A 17189-nucleotide genomic window follows, 5' to 3' on the forward strand; every position below is an offset into this window, starting at 1 on the left:
AAGAATCTCAGCTCAGAGCAGGTTTATTTCACCGAGCTGCCAGGCTGGAAAAGACCAAACTGAAACATGTTTTATATTCAGTCCAGTTTTTATCTTTGCTTCATTTAAATGTTTCTTGCACCCAGTTTGAGCTTTTTGATGATAGCCTCAGTTCTTTTTCCATTTTTCTCACAAAGAAAAAGAAACAGTAAAGCAGTGAACATGTCACAGATTTAGAACAATGTATATCCGGTGGTTACACCGACTTTAGTTTCTCGTCCACCTCTTCTCTCCTCTTTCATCCCGTCATCACTTCGGTTTTATTCATCATCAATTGTCCATTTTCCTCTTCCTTGTTTCAGCCTTCCTCCATCTATGCCGGGGTCACTTCATCCTCTCGGTGATTGCAGGAGGGGAGATTCAGAGTTCAGATTTTTGTTTTTTCATTCCAGATTTGATTCCTTCTTTGAATTTCCCTCCAGCAGAACCTGCAGCTCGGTTGAGAAGTGCCTGCGGTGAATTTGAGAGAGGAGTGATGAATCACTCTGCCTGTTGATGCTGTTTATGATCTTATTTGTTCATTTGCTTTCAGAGTCATGTTCCCACTGACAACAGATCAAAAGCCGCATATAAGCGACGAACGAGGTTAACAAACATCCGGGTATGTTGTACCTTATCTTTGGCAAAAACCTACATCCAGTCTTTATGTAAAGAAAGAAGGAAAAGCAGCCTGTCTTCCTGTAGGTGGAAGCGTATACAGCATCACTGAACTATGTCAGAGCATCAGCGTCATCTATAATCGTGTCAAAAGCATTTTGTGTTTCTAGGTGTAAAACGTTTGACATCGGACCTATGCTGCATATTTTAAAAAAAACAAAGCTGTGTTCTATCTGTGCTCGTGCACAGGCAGAACAGAGCTCTGAGGTCAGCTCGTCTCCAGAAGTGCTTTAAAAAGTTGAAAGCTGGCGGAAGAACAAACAGCAGATCTGTGTATCAGGAGATATTCCCTGAACATGACCCGTGACTTCTTTAAGTTTTTTCCATCCTTCCTGCCGCTTTTCTAACTTCTGTCCTGGAGCTGCGAGGTTGCAGCTGAAGGCTGCCGTCTCTGCGTTCCATCATTCAAATGGACAAATTCACTTTAAAATTCGCTCTCGGCGGCTGAGCGTAGCTTTGTCTGTCACAGCCACAGATGGCCGAGTCAGAAGTGCTGCAGAGTCATTTGATCCGATGTGATTTTCTTTAAAAGAGCCAATCTGTCGTCTGATCGCTTTCATGTCAGGTTCGCATAATTACGAACTACGCGTGGGTGTAATTAGAACCCAGCCTTTTATCGACTGACTTATTTTCCTCTGAGATCACTTTTAAGAGCAGAAACTGTTAAAGATGCAGGTCATTCCTCCTCAGCTCTCTGTAGCTGTTACAAAAACGCAGCCAGCAGCACCTTCAGTCAAGCGGCGTCCCATCATTATTATTATTATTATTACTGTGATTGCAATGGAGGCATCATTTTGGGCTTCATTTTCCAGGGGTTCAAATTTCTGGGACCTTGCTGACCTGGTGACCTGATGAGCTTCTAGAATGACTCTTATCAGCTGAGAGCACACCTGGTGATGTCAGCCTGGTGCTTAACCTTTCGATGTTTAATCAGGAAGAGATTCTCTGAGTAAAATTATTTCTGTTCCCAACAGTCATCCAGGAATTATCTGTTCGTCTTCGCAAAAACACGGCAGCTGTAACCAAACACCTCTGGACTGAAGCTAAAGCGCCCAGATCTCAGCAGGTCCCAGTTCCACAGTGAAGGCTGTGAGCGACGAGGTCAGCGGCTGATGCGGACGCGCGTCTGCTGTTAGAACTCTGGAAAGCACTGAAAGCGGGCTGTCAGTCGTTCTGACAAACTTCTCTGCTGCAGAGGAAACCTGCAGTCTGCTGCCACAGTCGACTGTGGACAGGTTTCTCTCTTCCCCTCAGAGCGATGGTTCAGCATTATATCTCACTCTCTGCTCCCACAAACATCATTACACGATCTGTGCTTTGTGAATCAACGCCCCTAACCTCAAAAACCATGTCAATGTTTGAGTTAATCACGCCATCGATTCTTGTTACAATCAGTTTCATCTCAGCATCCGTCCACTCTACATTTATTATTATGATGATGATGATTATCATTATTATTTGACCAGGATGTCCCACTGAATCTCTAAGAATGGAGACCTGACCAATGTAACACTGCAAACACACAATATCAGCTGCATGACTGACAACGTGATATACACCACACACCTACAACATGAAACACCGTGACCTCCCAAGAAACACATCCACACCCCCTTCACTGCGTTCCTGCTTTTTCTTTCAGCAGTAGGCCGACAAACATATCAGCGCTACTCATAAAGAGGACGATATTGAGTGAGAGACTTTGCATTTGGAATAAAACATGGAGACGCAGGAGGTATTAAAACTGAGGAGGCACACCACCATCATCACAGGCAAAAAAGTGGCTTCAGCAGAATAAAAGTAAAGCTACATTTTTTATTCCATTTATTCTTATGAAACATTTTCCTTCACATAATTTTTGTGTTGTTTTTGTGGTTCTGGAGAAAAGAAAGAAGAATCCACTAAAGTCCATTGTCAGTTTTTATTGGGAAACAAAGTCTGAGTCGAACTTTTGGAGTTAAAATAAATAAATATTATTAACAATATTAACATCTTATTTCATGGTACATTAATTACTGGAGGTTTATTAAAATCTCTCAAATCTTTTAAACGTTTATATACAGAGCTTTTTTTTTTTATTAGAATGTTTGTATTGCGCATGCCCGGTACCAACAGTGGCTCACGCGCTTTTACGCACGGCGTCCTCCTCCAGGTATCACACCTGGCTGTGGAAAACTCACATAGTTAGGACGGGTAACGCCGGATACTCCAAGAACGGACCTTCAAATTAAAAGCACAACATCGCCAAAAAGACAATGCGGCATTAAAAAGTCTCCAAATATTTATTTAGCCTTTTTAAGCTTCACTCTTTGTGTATAAAGAAGAGCTTAGTTTGATTCTTTTTAATGTATTTTAGATTTTTTTTAATCATGCTAAATATAGTTTTTATTTATAAAGCATTGCTCTTTAGCTCTTTCTTTCTATTTTTGGTTTTTATTTTACTTATTTAGAAATTTTTTCTGTAAAGATTTTTTCTTTTTATATTTGCCCGTTTTTATTTAATGATGTATTTCAGACATATTCAAGTGTTTTATGAGGTTCTTGTGGTTTTATTTTTCATATACTCGCTCTGAATCGCAGTTATTTCACTCATATTTCTGACTAATCCTCAGGTGTTTGTTAATCCCTCTGTTCCCTCCGTGCACCTCTGGATGTGTTCAGAGCTGGGACCGGAAGTCGCGCAGGGTTATCCGTGTGGCTTGACTGCGCTCTCTGTCCCGCAAAATCCCGCAGCTGGCATGAGTTTAGGATCCGTGAGTGGAAAAAAGAGGGGGGAATGAACAACACGCCGCCAGGATTACGGTTGGTGTGTGGACTTTTATTTCACTTTGTCCGCTTTTGGTTTTGGGGGATTTGAACTTTGATCGGGTTTCTTTCTGTGTGGCTCGCTCGTGGCTCTTCATCGGACTGTATTTGGGACCACAGCCGCTCCGTGAATGCTCTTCCACAAGTATTTACAGTGCAGGGTGTGTTGTCATCACTCTTGTTTTCGACAAAATGTTTTCTCAGAGCTGATTAATCATGTGTCCATTTCAACTTTATGAAACCAAAAATGATGCTTTAGTTAAGTTCTATAAAGTCCATAATTCTATTTAATCTCATTAATACAACAGCCTGTGTGTGAAAATGTTACAGCTCAGTGGGTTTTCAAAATAAAGTTCCAGATCGTGAGCATGACCGTTAGAAAGTGTAAGTTCTGAGGTCCCGTGGAGCTCCCGGGTTCTTTAGCGCACTGTGTGCTTTGTATTTAGTTGCGTGTTTGCCATCTCTCTCTGCATTGTGTTGAACAGGGGAGTGTTTTTCGCTGACATAGTTCTGTAGGGATTATAATGCAGGGAGCACATGCCCTCATGGCCCATTGTTGGCCCCTCTGTCTCTGTTGTCTCTCTTTCTACTGGGCGAGTCAATTGATGGAGGGATAAAAGGCCAAAAATATGCACTGACATGGCTTTCAAGAGAGAGAGAGAGCGGGGCAGAGGCAGAGGGTCAGTGGCAGATTTGGTAGACCTACTGTTGGTGGCCTGTACCCAGAGCCGGCAGCAGACAGGCCATGAGGGCCCAGAGCAGTCCTACAATTAAACGGGGAACACCGAGAAGCAAGCCATGTCTTTAAATTACATCAAAAACTTCTACGAAGGATGCGTAAGTACATCACTCAGACTTATTGGAAGGCTCTTCCTCTAACCGGAGCCTGCCTCACCAAAGCTTTGACAGTTAGAGAGAAGCAGTGCTTAACACACGTCCCTCCCGTGGCTTAAAATGAAAAGACATTAAAAAAAAAAAATTAAAGTCAATCTTCATTTTGCTTCAGTCTTTATGTAGCTGAGCAACATATTTGTGAGCCAAGAGGCTCTCTGCTTTGTGTGAGTGCCATTTGGGCCCTTTTCTGATAAACATGAGATGGGAAATGTTTCCTCTCAGTGGGTTTTGTTTTAGCCTTCAGAGCTCAGGGCCTCCAAAGCAGCTGCTTTTATCTGGCTGACAAAAGATGTTTTTCCTCTTTATATGTGTGTGTGTGTGTGTGTGTGTGTGTGTGTGTGTGTGTGTGTGTGTTCCAGCTCAGGCCTCCTACAGTGATAGGCCAGTTCCACACCTTGTTCTTCGGCTCCGTGCGGATGTTCTTCCTGGGCGTCCTTGGATTCGCCGTCTATGGGAATGAGGCGCTGCACTTCAGCTGCGACCCTGACCGCCGAGAACTCAACCTTTACTGCTACAACCAGTTTAGGCCCATAACACCGCAGGTAGGAGTCGTCATCCAAACTTTCATCCCTCTGATGTCACAAACCAAAGCAGAATGAGCTTTTAGAGGTGCCATCAGCTTTTATTAACACGAAGTAAATGCTACAAAACATCCGAACAATTCTAAATATCCCAAAATGTCTGTAAATGTTGACCACCATTACAGATCATATTGAGTTTGAGTTCTGAGAAATCGCATGTGTACAATGAAGAAAAGCAGTTGTGAATTATCAGTTTGGATAAATTCTGTTGAAGAATACAGTGTCATGCATGAATCAGGGAAGTTTCCAATATTCCAGCTGAGGCATGTTTGGGGACAGATGGTGATGTGTCCAATCCAATAAAAAGCATTTGCAGTCAGAAAACGGTCGCAGGTGGTTATCAGCATGAACGGCTTTTTTCCGTATTGGTGGAAAAGTCAATTTGGGAAAGAACATTTCAGCAAACATTGAACTGCAAATGACCAGATTCCCGCCTGCTGCTTTTCCAGAGACACAAATCCTATATTTCACTGATTTCCACCATCTGGAAGGCCAATTTAAAAGCAGTGTCTGAAGTCATGCACAATAAATGGACTTGTGTTCTTTTTACTTTGTTCTTTAACTTTCTATCCCTATTTAACCTTTTTCTCCTTCCCCCGATTTTCATCCTTGACTTGCTGCTCTTGTTGAAGTCCTCTTCCTGCTTCAATCCATCAACTTTACTTCCATGAGCTTTTCTCACTTCCCCTGCGTTGTTCCTCCCCTCTTCAGGTCTTCTGGGCATTACAGCTGGTAACAGTCCTAGTTCCTGGAGCAGTATTCCACCTTTATGCCGCCTGTAAGAACATAGACCAGGAGGAGATCCTCGAGCGACCCATCTACACAGTCTTCTACATCATTTCTGTTCTCCTGCGCATCATTTTGGAAGTCATTGCCTTCTGGCTACAAAGTCATCTCTTTGGCTTTCAGGTCAGTCGGTGAGAAATGTGACACGATAAATATTTTTATTCATATGTTCACCCATATTCACACCAAAGGATGGCAACAATGAGAACTGTGACTGTGTCTGGAATATAGTTTTTTTTTTTAAACATTTTATTTTGTATTAATACCCAATTTTAATAGTTATAACTGTTTAGAATGAAGATTTAAATTTATTATACATACCTACAATGTAAACAAACCTATTAGTCCATCTGACATAAAAATATTTAAACATCTGTCCAAAACAAATTCAGAAATTTAAAAATTATATTATTTATTGGGCAAATAATAAACTCGATTCACATTTGATATCCAAATTTAAACCAGCACACTGGACTCTTCTGAGAAGTCAGAAATGAATCAAACATGACATGCAAACACTACAATTAATTTTTCTCTTCAGGAATGTAGGTTTATTTATCATGTTTGTCTTCTGATAGAAAACAAATAATTTACATGTAAAGTAAAGTGTGCGTGTTAGTCCCCATAGGGAAATAGTTCCTCTGCATTTAACCCATTCACCCAGTGAAGCAGTTGTGAATAGGAACCTTTAAACCTGACAGAAAAAGTGATTTGATTTATATTGTGATAGATGATGATATCCACTGATATGAGAAAAGATATTGGAGCCTATCCCAGCTGTCATAGGGCACACCCGAGGCAGGGCACACCCGAGGCAGGGCACACCCGAGGCAGGGCACACCCGAGGCAGGGCACACCCGAGGCAGGGCAGCATTCACATTCATGGACTAGATGATGGAATCGAACTTGGGATCTTCTTGATGTGAGGCTACTGACCGCCCCACCATGCAAATATAATTGGTATATAAATGTCATTATTATGATGGCAGAAAGGTCAGATTTTGCTACCTGGTAAATTGACCTTTATTACAGTACAAGATAAGTCTCTTTAGGCATGACGTACCAGGGAAGTTTGCCGCTTTACTTTGATCATGGATCTGTTCCTGTGTGAAAACGTAGTAATTGTACTTTTTGACTCTGTTTTAAATGGTCCGGCACATAATAGGTACAGCCAGAGTAGATACATTGGCAATAATGCCGATCAAATTCCTGTCTTCATGAGTTGTAAGGTTTGAGCAGCCAGTGGCTAGAAGTTGAGATAAGAATGGAAGCTTCAGTGCCTCACATTTCTCTCTTTTTCCCCAGGTTCACCCACTGTACATGTGTGATGCCAGTGCTTTGGAAAAGGCTTTTAATGTGACAAAGTGCATGGTACCTGAACACTTTGAGAAAACCATCTTCCTCAGTGCCATGTACACCTTCACCGTAATCACCATACTTCTCTGTATTGCCGAGATATTTGAAATACTCTGCCGACGACTGGGCTATCTCAACAATCAGTGACACAAGTGCACAGATAAAATGACTTGTGGTAAACCTGTATGACACCTTATCTGCCAGTTATACCGGGCTCCTGCCGGCTACGGCTGGACCTTTATAAAACAGGGAGCGAACAGAAGACCAAAACCTCACCTGTGGTCAATCGTGAGTAAGTGGCACTAAGAAATTTGAGACAGTCCAACAATGTTAGAGCTGGCAAGTCTGAAATAACTTCCAGAGTTTAACCATAACTATAGAGTGATGATCCCTGGTTGTATATCAGATATCAGTGGGTCTGTACTGGTTGTGTCCAAAGGTGTTGTGTGGCCAATAGTTACCTCTTACTGAACACTTGGGGATGGACTAGAAAGACTTTTGGTTTTCTTTTTTTTCCTACAAGACATGGCTGAATGACAGACTTCATGGTGCTACTAAAAACTCTTTCCAGATGGATTACAGCCCAATGTCAAACACCTCAAAGGCCCATAACAATCTTTTCTTGGAGTTGTACCTCAGATCTGACTATACAGAAGAAACCCCAGAAGCATTAGCTGCACACATTTTTTTCTAAAGCGCTTTGAGTGCTCAGATGAGTAGAAAAGCGCTATATAAGAACCAGTCCATTTACCATTTACCATTTAAAGGGCCTAACATGCACTAAATGCATCATGGTTCATCGAGCCAACTTGATGCATCCTCTGTGGACTCTGTTCACTTATGGAGTGCCAACCTAAACAGTTCTTCTTACGGTGCAAAAAGATCTGACTGGAAGGCGTAAGGTCTTCATGTAATGTAACTGTTAACAATGCAATTAACTGAAGAGCTAGTCACATTATTCTGTATAAAGTGCAGATGAACATAACTGTCTAGCTTGCCTTTCAGGTGGCAACCACCAAACGTGACAGGCACATCGCAGAGCTGGCCACAGATTGTCACTCATGCCATGCATAAGAAACTGTCATCCAGTAACCTTACTTACCCATGGGCGAGTGAATTGCAGGTGCCATTGCTTCTGACACTTGTATGTGTGACAGTTATCGCTTACAATGTGTGTCTGATGTTGCTCAAGGTCTGTTTTGACCTTCACTTCAATCAACACAAGCGCCACAACTTTGTTGTCATTTCATATAGGATGGTAGTTCTTAAACAACTTGATCATCAAGCTCATGTGCTGGTTGAGCCTAAACATATGCTTGAGTTTACCTCAGTGAGATTAAAAGGCATCTTCAGACCACCGATGCGTCTTACCAAAGATGCCATTGCTAAAATGGTTGCTATGTAGTGTTTTACTCTTCAAGGTAAAGATCTGCCCAAAGATGCAACTTATTATGAAATGGGTTTGATGCAATGAACTACGAAAAGGAAAACACCTTGTAATGTATATTTTAAAAAAACTTTATCAAAATCTATCACCTGAAAAATCTGAGTTAAAAAGTTACAATTACATTTGGCTGTAAAAATGTGTTGAAATGAAAAATTTTCAGTTATATAGTAGTACTAAAGTTGTAATGGTTTTGAAATTTCTGAAACAAAGCATCAAGCTCCATTTAGAACATTCATATGTTAATTTTTTGTTAATAGGTATTTAATAAAATCCTACTGGCAGATTTGTTGAAATCCAAGCTGGAGAAGGTTCAAGCCATTCATGGTTCTGAACGTTCTGGGACACCAGAAGAGGTGTCCTCAGTCCCCTGCCTTTGCTTCACCCTTTTTTCTTTGCTTGAAGTATTAATACTTTCTGTAATATTTTCCTTTGGTGTCATTGTCCATGTATTTTGAAAAAGATTACCTCTCATGTTTTGTAATGTTTTATTTTTAATCAGACATCCATCCAACTTTTGTTATGAAGTTTTCAGCAATCTGTTCATCATCTCAGGTACAAAATTGCATTACACGACAAAAGTGGATCAAACGCTCTTTCCGAACCCTTTTAAACCCTTAACCCTTTTCCTCTCTCTGTGTCATCACTCCAGTTGCAGGATTTAGAAGGGTTTGAACCAGGTATGTGACTCCTGTGATTTGGGTTTGTCTGCGTTCTGGTATCTGTGACTGGACGATGGTTTTAAATTTTGCCTCTAAAAGTTCTGTCACCAAGACTAAGGCCTGGTTTGTATGAAATTAACAACTGCAGATGAATTTGGCAGGATAAAAGGTTTCGAGGTGGTGCAAATAATGAACAAATCCAGGAATCTCACTGGATAAAATGGGATAAAACTAATTTAAGTCCATAGCAGTGGTCTATCTCAGTCTACTGCTCGGGTATACGAGGTGCTATCCAAAAAATTCAGAGACTAGGGTGATAAAAGTAAAACCCATACCTGATTTAAATGTAGCTACCGTCCCCTTCACAGTAGTCACCTGATACAACGATCCATAGTTTCGGCTCGTTAACCACACCTGGAACACTCCCCGAAAGTCCCATTTTTCTCATTGGTGCTGCTTCCGTTCAATGGTGCAAATCGTTTCTTTCTTCTTCTTTTTTTCACCTGCAAGGTAACACAGACTAGTGTAACATTCACCTAAGCTGCTTCTGGCACCTGTTGCATGTTAAGAAAAGAACTTCTGAGGGAGAAGTCAGTTTCTTTTACTAGACTGTACACATTTACTTTCTGGTTACCAGACAAGCTGGCTAGTTTACTTGCAGTTAGCAATGCAGCTACCTTAAACAGCTCATGCTTCTTTGTCCACTAGCTAGCAAGTTGCCAGAGCACATCACATTTCTATAGGTTTTAAGCCTCTGTTCATTTAGTGGGCTAGTTTCAGTCCTTGTGAAAGGTACTGTTTATAAGGTTGGGGAAATCTGTAGTCAGTTGAAACTGAAGAAGTCACCTGGATGAGTGGCGCAATGTTTCTCCCACTGAAAACGCTATGTTCAGATGAACAGAATCAACTTTTGGGGGTTTTAAGCCTCTAGTAATTTCAGAGGGTTGTGTCAATCTTTCTGGTGTGACCAAGCTAACAGGTTAGTTTCATGCTATCATCTGTAATTTTGAAAAAGAAACCCAGGACATTTAAAATCCACAAGAAGAAAATGTTTTGCTCAGGTTGGCCAAAGTTCAGCGTTCACATAAGCTAATTTGGCAGGGTCAAACCTCGGGGCTAGTCTTGGTTAAGAGCTTAATCAAATTTGTACATGAAGCTGTGTTTATCTGTCTTTGAATGATTAACTTAGAAGAACTTGGAAAGCAGAGCTTGTTGTATTTTTGCAAGGCTGATTCACTGATAATTAACAGAACTGGAGAGATTGGAAATATTGGGGGGTATATGTGATATTAAACATATAATCTAGTTATTAAAAAGGTGGCCACAAATTCTCAGCTTGTTCTTTTAATGAACTCATGTAAAAGAAGTCAAAGCGTCAGCATAAAGTAGGGAGGTATATGGGGTATGTAGCACCACTGTAAGCTAATTTACTTCTTTTGGCCACTAGTATCAGGGTCATTTGTGGAAATTCAGGTATGGCACACAGAGTACACAACAATGCAAATTCATCTTTATTTTTTTTTATACATCTTTGATTTTTACCAGTGATGTTATGTTAGTTGTTAAAATTGAGTTGAGGTTTATTACATTTTTGACCACTGTTTGTCTCTATATGAAAATATTTTGTCAAAGAGGCAAAGTTTACAACCAGTGCATCCATATTAAAACAGAAATCTGTTTGCTACAGTTTACTGAAGGTGACCAGTAAATTCTGACTTGTTTTGTCTTGAGATGATTATTAAAAAGTCCTACAATTGTCTTTGTTTCATTGTTGATTGACTTGACTACAGAGTACTACAGACTACGGTATTTATAGAGAAAAGTGTGTATATATAAGGGGAATATACAGGGAGTGCAGAATTATTAGGCAAGTTGTATTTGTGAGGAATAATTTTATTATTGAACAACCATGTTCTCAATGAACCCAAAAAACTCATTAATATCAAAGCTGAATGTTTTTGGAAGTAGTTTTTAGTTTTAGCTATTTTAGGGGGATATCTGTGTGTGCAGGTGACTATTACTGTGCATAATTATTAGACAACTTAACAAAAAACAAATATATACCCATTTCAATTATTTATTTTTACCAGTGAAACCAATATAACATCTCCACATTCACAAATATACATTTCTGACATTCAAAAACAAATCAGCGACCAATATAGCCACCTTTCTTTGCAAGGACACTCAAAAGCCTGCCATCCATGGATTCTGTCAGTGTTTTGATCTGTTCACCATCAACATTGCGTGCAGCAGCAACCACAGCCTCCCAGACACTGTTCAGAGAGGTGTACTGTTTTCCCTCCTTGTAAATCTCACATTTGATGATGGACCACAGGTTCTCAATGGGGTTCAGATCAGGTGAACAAGGAGGCCATGTCATTAGTTTTTCTTCTTTTATACCCTTTCTTGCCAGCCACGCTGTGGAGTACTTGGACACGTGTGATGGAGCATTGTCCTGCATGAAACTCATGTTTTTCTTGAAGGATGCAGACTTCTTCCTGTACCACTGCTTGAAGAAGGTGTCTTCCAGAAACTGGCAGTAGGACTGGGAGTTGAGCTTGACTCCATCCTCAACCCGAAAAGGCCCCACAAGCTCATCTTTGATGATACCAGCCCAAACCAGTACTCCACCTCCACCTTGCTGGCGTCTGAGTCGGACTGGAGCTCTCTGCCCTTTACCAATCCAGCCACGGGCCCATCCATCTGGCCCATCAAGACTCACTCTCATTTCATCAGTCCATAAAACCTTAGAAAAACCAGTCTTGAGATATTTCTTGGCCCAGTCTTGACGTTTCAGCTTGTGTGTCTTGTTCAGTGGTGGTCATCTTTCAGCCTTTCTTACCTTGGCCATGTCTCTGAGTATTGCACACCTTGTGCTTTTGGGCACTCCAGTGATGTTGCAGCTCTGAAATATGGCCAAACTGGTGGCAAGTGGCATCTTGGCAGCTGCACGCTTGACTTTTCTCAGTTCATGGGCAGTTATTTTGCGCCTTGGTTTTTCCACACGCTTCTTGCGACCCTGTTGACTATTTTGAATGAAACGCATGATTGTTCGATGATCACGCTTCAGAAGCTTTGCAATTTTGAGACTGCTGCATCCCTCTGCAAGATATCTCACTATTTTTGACTTTTCTGAGCCTGTCAAGTCCTTCTTTTGACCCATTTTGCCAAAGGAAAGGAAGTTGCCTAATAATTATGCACACCTGATATAGGGTGTTGATGTCATTAGACCACACCCCTTCTCATTATAGAGATGCACATCACCTAATATGCTTAATTGGTAGTAGGCTTTCGAGCCTATACAGCTTGGAGTAAGACAACATGCATGAAGAGGATGATGTGGACAAAATACTCATTTGCCTAATAATTCTGCACTCCCTGTATATATTATGATGGATGGTTTTGGTTCACGTTGGTCCACCCGTTGAGGTGATGAGGTACATTCAGACATATACACATGCATACCCTACGATCATTATTGTAAGATTATTTTCCATTGATTCATTGTTTTTATGCTTATCGAACTCAGAGTCAGAGGTGACTGACCAGCTATTATATGGTAATGGTGATAGCATGTGGTATAAAAGATTTCTTGAATCTGTCCTTGTGGCAGTGAGCTGAGTCAGTCTGTTAGAGAAGGACTGCTGGCTATCCAGTGCGTAATGCAGAGGGTGGTCAGTTTGTTCAATTAATTTATCCAGACCACATCTTCAGAAGTGTCCAGCCAATCTCAAAGCCACCTTTCCTGATCAGTTTATTCATTCTATTGATGTCGACAGCTCCAACGGCGCTCCCCCAGCAGACCAGATTGAAGTACACTGCAGTCGCCACAGCTGACTGATAGAAAATCATAATTTTGCTGCACACATCAAAGGATCTCAGCTTTCTCAGGAAACAGAACCTGCTCATTGCCTTCTTGTATACAGTCTCTCCTTGTTAATATGTACTACCAGGTACTTGTATTCCACCACACCAGTATCCTATCACAGGACAGACACAGGGTCCCTCTGAAGCTGCTCCCCGTCTTTCTGGTCTTATTGATATTCAGAAGCAGATGATTCGAAATCTTCACCACACCATAAAGTCTAGTGCTCTGTACCTCACTTCCTGCCCATCACTAATGCATCCAACCACTGCAGGTGTGATGACCCAGGTTGATACTGAAAGTCAGAGGTGCAGAAGGTGAATCAGAGTGGAGACACTCCAGTGCCCCTGTGAAGCTCCTGTACCGTACTGTACATCTCCAAATCAGAGAGTCTCACACACTGGCCTGCCGGGTAGTCAGTGATCCACAAGAAAGTGGATCGCTGACATCCTTCTCTTTCAGCAGCAGTGGCTGCATCACATTTAATTTACTTGACAAATCAAATAAGGTGATCCTCACCATGCAGTTTTTTTCTGTCCACGTTAGTCCAAAATAAATTAACCCACTGATGGTTTGATTTGTAACCCCACCAAACATTTTCTTATGAGTTTACAAACTGAATTGTTACCGTCTTACTCGAAACATGATGTTCTTTTGTAAACTACGGCCTCACTAGAGTCAAAAAGTTCATGATTTGTGTCCAGAATTTTACCTGCTAGTCTGCATGCCGACTGTTCAGAACATATTTCGTGCATCCAGGGAGGCTGCAGATAATAAATACAGCTTTGCTCATCATCAATTACTACCGCCTCATCCAAATCCAAGCTACATTTGGATTCAAAGTCTGTTTGTGTGCAGCAGCCTTGCAGCTAAGCTCCTCAGTTCCCATGAATAAAAAAAACCCAATAAAATACAGTATAACTGGAGCCAAAAAGTGCAAAACTGAGTCATCAAGGGAGTGGGTGGGCTTGGACCAGAGTCGACCAGTCAGCCAACAGATTCTCACGACCTCATTACCCAAAGCCCTGACCACATTAGCATTCCAAACCTCATGGACTTCAGTCCAGCTCAAGGTTCGGTGGGAACTGGGCAGCATGAAGCTTAACACACCAAATTTAATCATACAACAGCATATGGACCAAAGAAAACCTGGTACCCAGCAGACATGCCTCAATAAGGTCAACACATGGCAGGCTTTGGGAGAAACCCGGAGAAGCTGTCATGCTGTTTCTTTGTTGAGCCTCCCAGGTCAAAGGATCATTTGACCACAAGAACCAAACAGATCCAAGCTCTCGTTTTTACCACGGCCCATAAACTCCCCTCACTGCAACGGACTTCTCTGCTCCAAGCCCACCCAATTTCCTGGAAATACATCATTGTTCCCTTTGATTTACACCGTTTATTATCAGACTTCATTTGCTTTGTTGCAAATATGCTTTAGCTCAATCGCCTGAATTCAGACTCAGTTTGTGGCTTTAACTTGACCTCAGTCCAAATATCCTAGGTGTAATACTATGCTGATTCTTTTTTAACATTCATTTGTTTTGATTGACTTTTGGGACAATATTGGAATATTAAAAAGAATTTAAACATGGAATTTATTATTTTGAATCTGTCTAACACACATGCACACACACAAATTGTGCCAAGTAACTAAAGCTTGTTTTTAAACACACGTTTGCCATGACTTTCTTCCAGTGGCCACTGTCTGGTGTCACATTTCTTAAAAGAAAATATGATCCCAACTGAGATATATATATATATATATATATATATATATATATATATATATATATATATATATATATATATATATATATATATATATATATATATATATATATATATATATATATAGTCACTCATCCAAGTGACGTCTTCAGTTTTGGAGACTGAAGAGGTCACTTGAATGAGTGACGAAAAGTTTCTCCCACAAAACGCTACGTCCAGATGAACAGAATCAACTTTTGGATATTATATTGCTAGTTTTCTTCAGTTTATTGTTGTCCAAAATTCTTTGACATCTTCCACCAATAATATATTTTTATTCAGGCTCATAGAATATGTATTATATCATAGTTTCACCTGTAGTTCTTTGGTTTAATGAGCCTCACCTTGAGATTCAAACCCTCACCCAATACTTCAGCGAGATGGTGACGTCATCGTCCCGGCTGGGCGGCCGCTCCTATTGGACAAACACGCGGAAGTACGGAGGAACTCTTGCTAACAACAACAGTCCATTCTGGTGATTTGTTCGAGCTCGCTGGATCGGTTTTAACTCCACCATGGCTCTGCCGGTTCAGTTCAGAATCATCCAGCACCACCTGCGGACCGCGCAGGAACACGAGAAACGGGACCCGGTGGTGACTTATTACTGTAAGTGTGTGTTCTGATTGGCGTTAGCAGCTACTGTTGTTAGCATGACAGCTTTGTTTACCTGAGAGCTGACAGCCGCCTGAGCTTAGGACCCAAGCGTTTTATCCAGAGGGGAAGTTTAAAGTAAAAGTCCTTACAGATTGTGTGAGATGTTCAAGGAGTCGCCGAACTGCGGCGTTAAATCACTCCGCTCTTTGAACGTCTCACAGCGTTAGCTCTGACACCTCCAACTTCATTAGCCTCCTAACGTTCCCTTAGTAACAGGGACCATTTGGGAAATTCATAAACTGTTCCCCTCACTGACTCAAATAAAGAAAGTCCTCCAGATTCCGTTCTGTGAGGCTGTAAACCTGCTCTGCTTTCATCCTGCTAAATTTAGCTGAAGTTTGGAACAACCCAGAAACTGTCCAGGTAACCGTACCTGGCTAGCTGCCAGTGAGGTCTGGAGTTAGCAGACAGGAAGTACCGGCCAGAACGTTCCAGGGCTGCTTCAAAGTCTGACGTGAAGTCCTCGTCCAGCTAGTTTTTTTTCTTCTTCTTTGTCCTGCTGTGTGTCACAGAGTCATGAGCCTTCACAGTCAGCTGTGAACAATGGGCTCCACCCCACTGCCTGCATACTTCACCTCCACATGACTCATGAGTTTTTTTACCAGTCTGTCACTATGTTTCACACCAGTGCATACCTGCTGAAACCCAGTCGCACTTTCCTTACACAGTGGCAGTATTTTCTACAGAAGTATAATGCAGCCGCGTGATGAGAAGTTATATATTCAGTATACCTCACCAATCCACAACATCAATTTTGTCAGGACACTTGAGACGGCAAGATTAAGAACCTACAATATTATTATTATTACTATTTTTAATCCCATAATTTTATGAACCTTTATAAGCAGCATTTGGCAATAGTGGTGTAGAAGAACTCAGATTTTACAGGAAAATATCACCAGCAGAACTGGAACTGATTGGTGGGGGTGAGTGGAGAGGGATGAGGCCAAAACACAAATAAATTATGGGAGAGAGAAAAAACAAAAAATAGAAAGCTTGTTTAAAGTATTGTAATCAAGGACAGAAATTCCAAGAAAATGATTGTATCTCCGATCTCAAGTAGAATATGAAAATTGGCCTGTTTTCTTTTTTCTTCTGAATTAATGAGATGCCTTAAAACCTTTGAAACCTTGATTTGATGGACAGTGATTTGACCGTATTTACGTCAAATCCTGGTGTCTGTGAGATATTGACTTCTGTGTTATAGCTGAGTGTTTAGATGTATTTAGGCTGACGACTTTCTGGTGAGATGCAAAACATCCAGCCAATATTCCCAAAACGTTGATTCTGTTCATTTTCAGCAGATGGAACGTTTCATTGTTCATCCTTGTGACTGAACATAGTCTACTCTCTGGGATTTCCTGGATTAATGAGCGGGCAGTAACAGTAGCATCTACAGTATGTTACTCAAACACCAGTGCCTCCCGGTCTTTCATTCCACACCAAAGTAAAAGTGCCGTGGGGGGTATTAATGGTCATGAAAGAGAAAAACTGCAGGTGGTTTTTGGTTTGTTGTTTGGTCAAGTGACTGCATAAAACTTCCATATTTTTCCTGGTGATTTAAACCAATATGATGCTTAAGTTTCAGGGATCGTATCACTTCTACACTTTTGTTCAATATTTACTCTGAGAACAGATAAGCTGTTCCACAAAATTCTGTTTTTATTTTTCAT

At 41.1% G+C, this 17189-nt stretch overlaps 3 protein-coding genes across 8 annotated transcripts in view; 2 read left to right on the plus strand and 1 right to left on the minus strand.

Moving 5' to 3' along the window:
• Window positions 1-15340, minus strand: part of LOC113006725 (neuromedin-B receptor) — a 101266-nt gene extending 85926 nt beyond the window's left edge. Inside the window, exons 1-2 of one of the 2 annotated variants that reach the window (XM_026142864.2) lie at window positions 15207-15340; window positions 9560-9727 (exon numbers count right to left, since the gene is read on the minus strand). The gene's annotated coding sequence lies outside the window, so the exon portion shown is untranslated. Of the gene's footprint in view, window positions 1-4789; window positions 4929-9559; window positions 9728-15206 lie in introns of those variants that run through there. The other variant, XM_026142866.2, reaches the window with a different exon arrangement.
• Window positions 1988-10982, plus strand: gje1a (gap junction protein epsilon 1a). Of its 3 annotated transcripts, none has more exons than XM_026142874.2 (4): window positions 1988-3662; window positions 4755-4937; window positions 5688-5885; window positions 7068-10982. In XM_026142874.2, exons 1-4 carry the CDS (start codon window positions 3633-3635, stop codon window positions 7263-7265), a joined length of 609 nt encoding a protein of 202 aa, XP_025998659.1. In that variant the 5' UTR covers window positions 1988-3632; the 3' UTR covers window positions 7266-10982. The 3 variants fall into 3 exon arrangements, with proteins under 3 accessions (XP_025998659.1, XP_025998656.1, XP_025998658.1); XM_026142871.2 differs by having other exon boundaries at window positions 1989-4338; XM_026142873.2 differs by having other exon boundaries at window positions 1990-3502.
• Window positions 15269-17189, plus strand: part of vta1 (vesicle (multivesicular body) trafficking 1) — a 58728-nt gene continuing 56807 nt past the window's right edge. For all 3 annotated transcript variants that reach the window (XM_026142868.2, XM_026142869.2, XM_026142870.2), the window contains exon 1: window positions 15269-15468. In XM_026142868.2, coding sequence (XP_025998653.1) covers window positions 15378-15468 — 91 coding nt within the window. In that variant the 5' untranslated portion in view covers window positions 15269-15377. The remainder of the gene's footprint in view (window positions 15469-17189) is intronic.

The sequence above is a fragment of the Astatotilapia calliptera genome, chromosome 15 (genome assembly GCF_964374335.1).
Source record: "Astatotilapia calliptera chromosome 15, fAstCal68.1, whole genome shotgun sequence".
NCBI lineage: Eukaryota > Metazoa > Chordata > Actinopteri > Cichliformes > Cichlidae > Astatotilapia > Astatotilapia calliptera.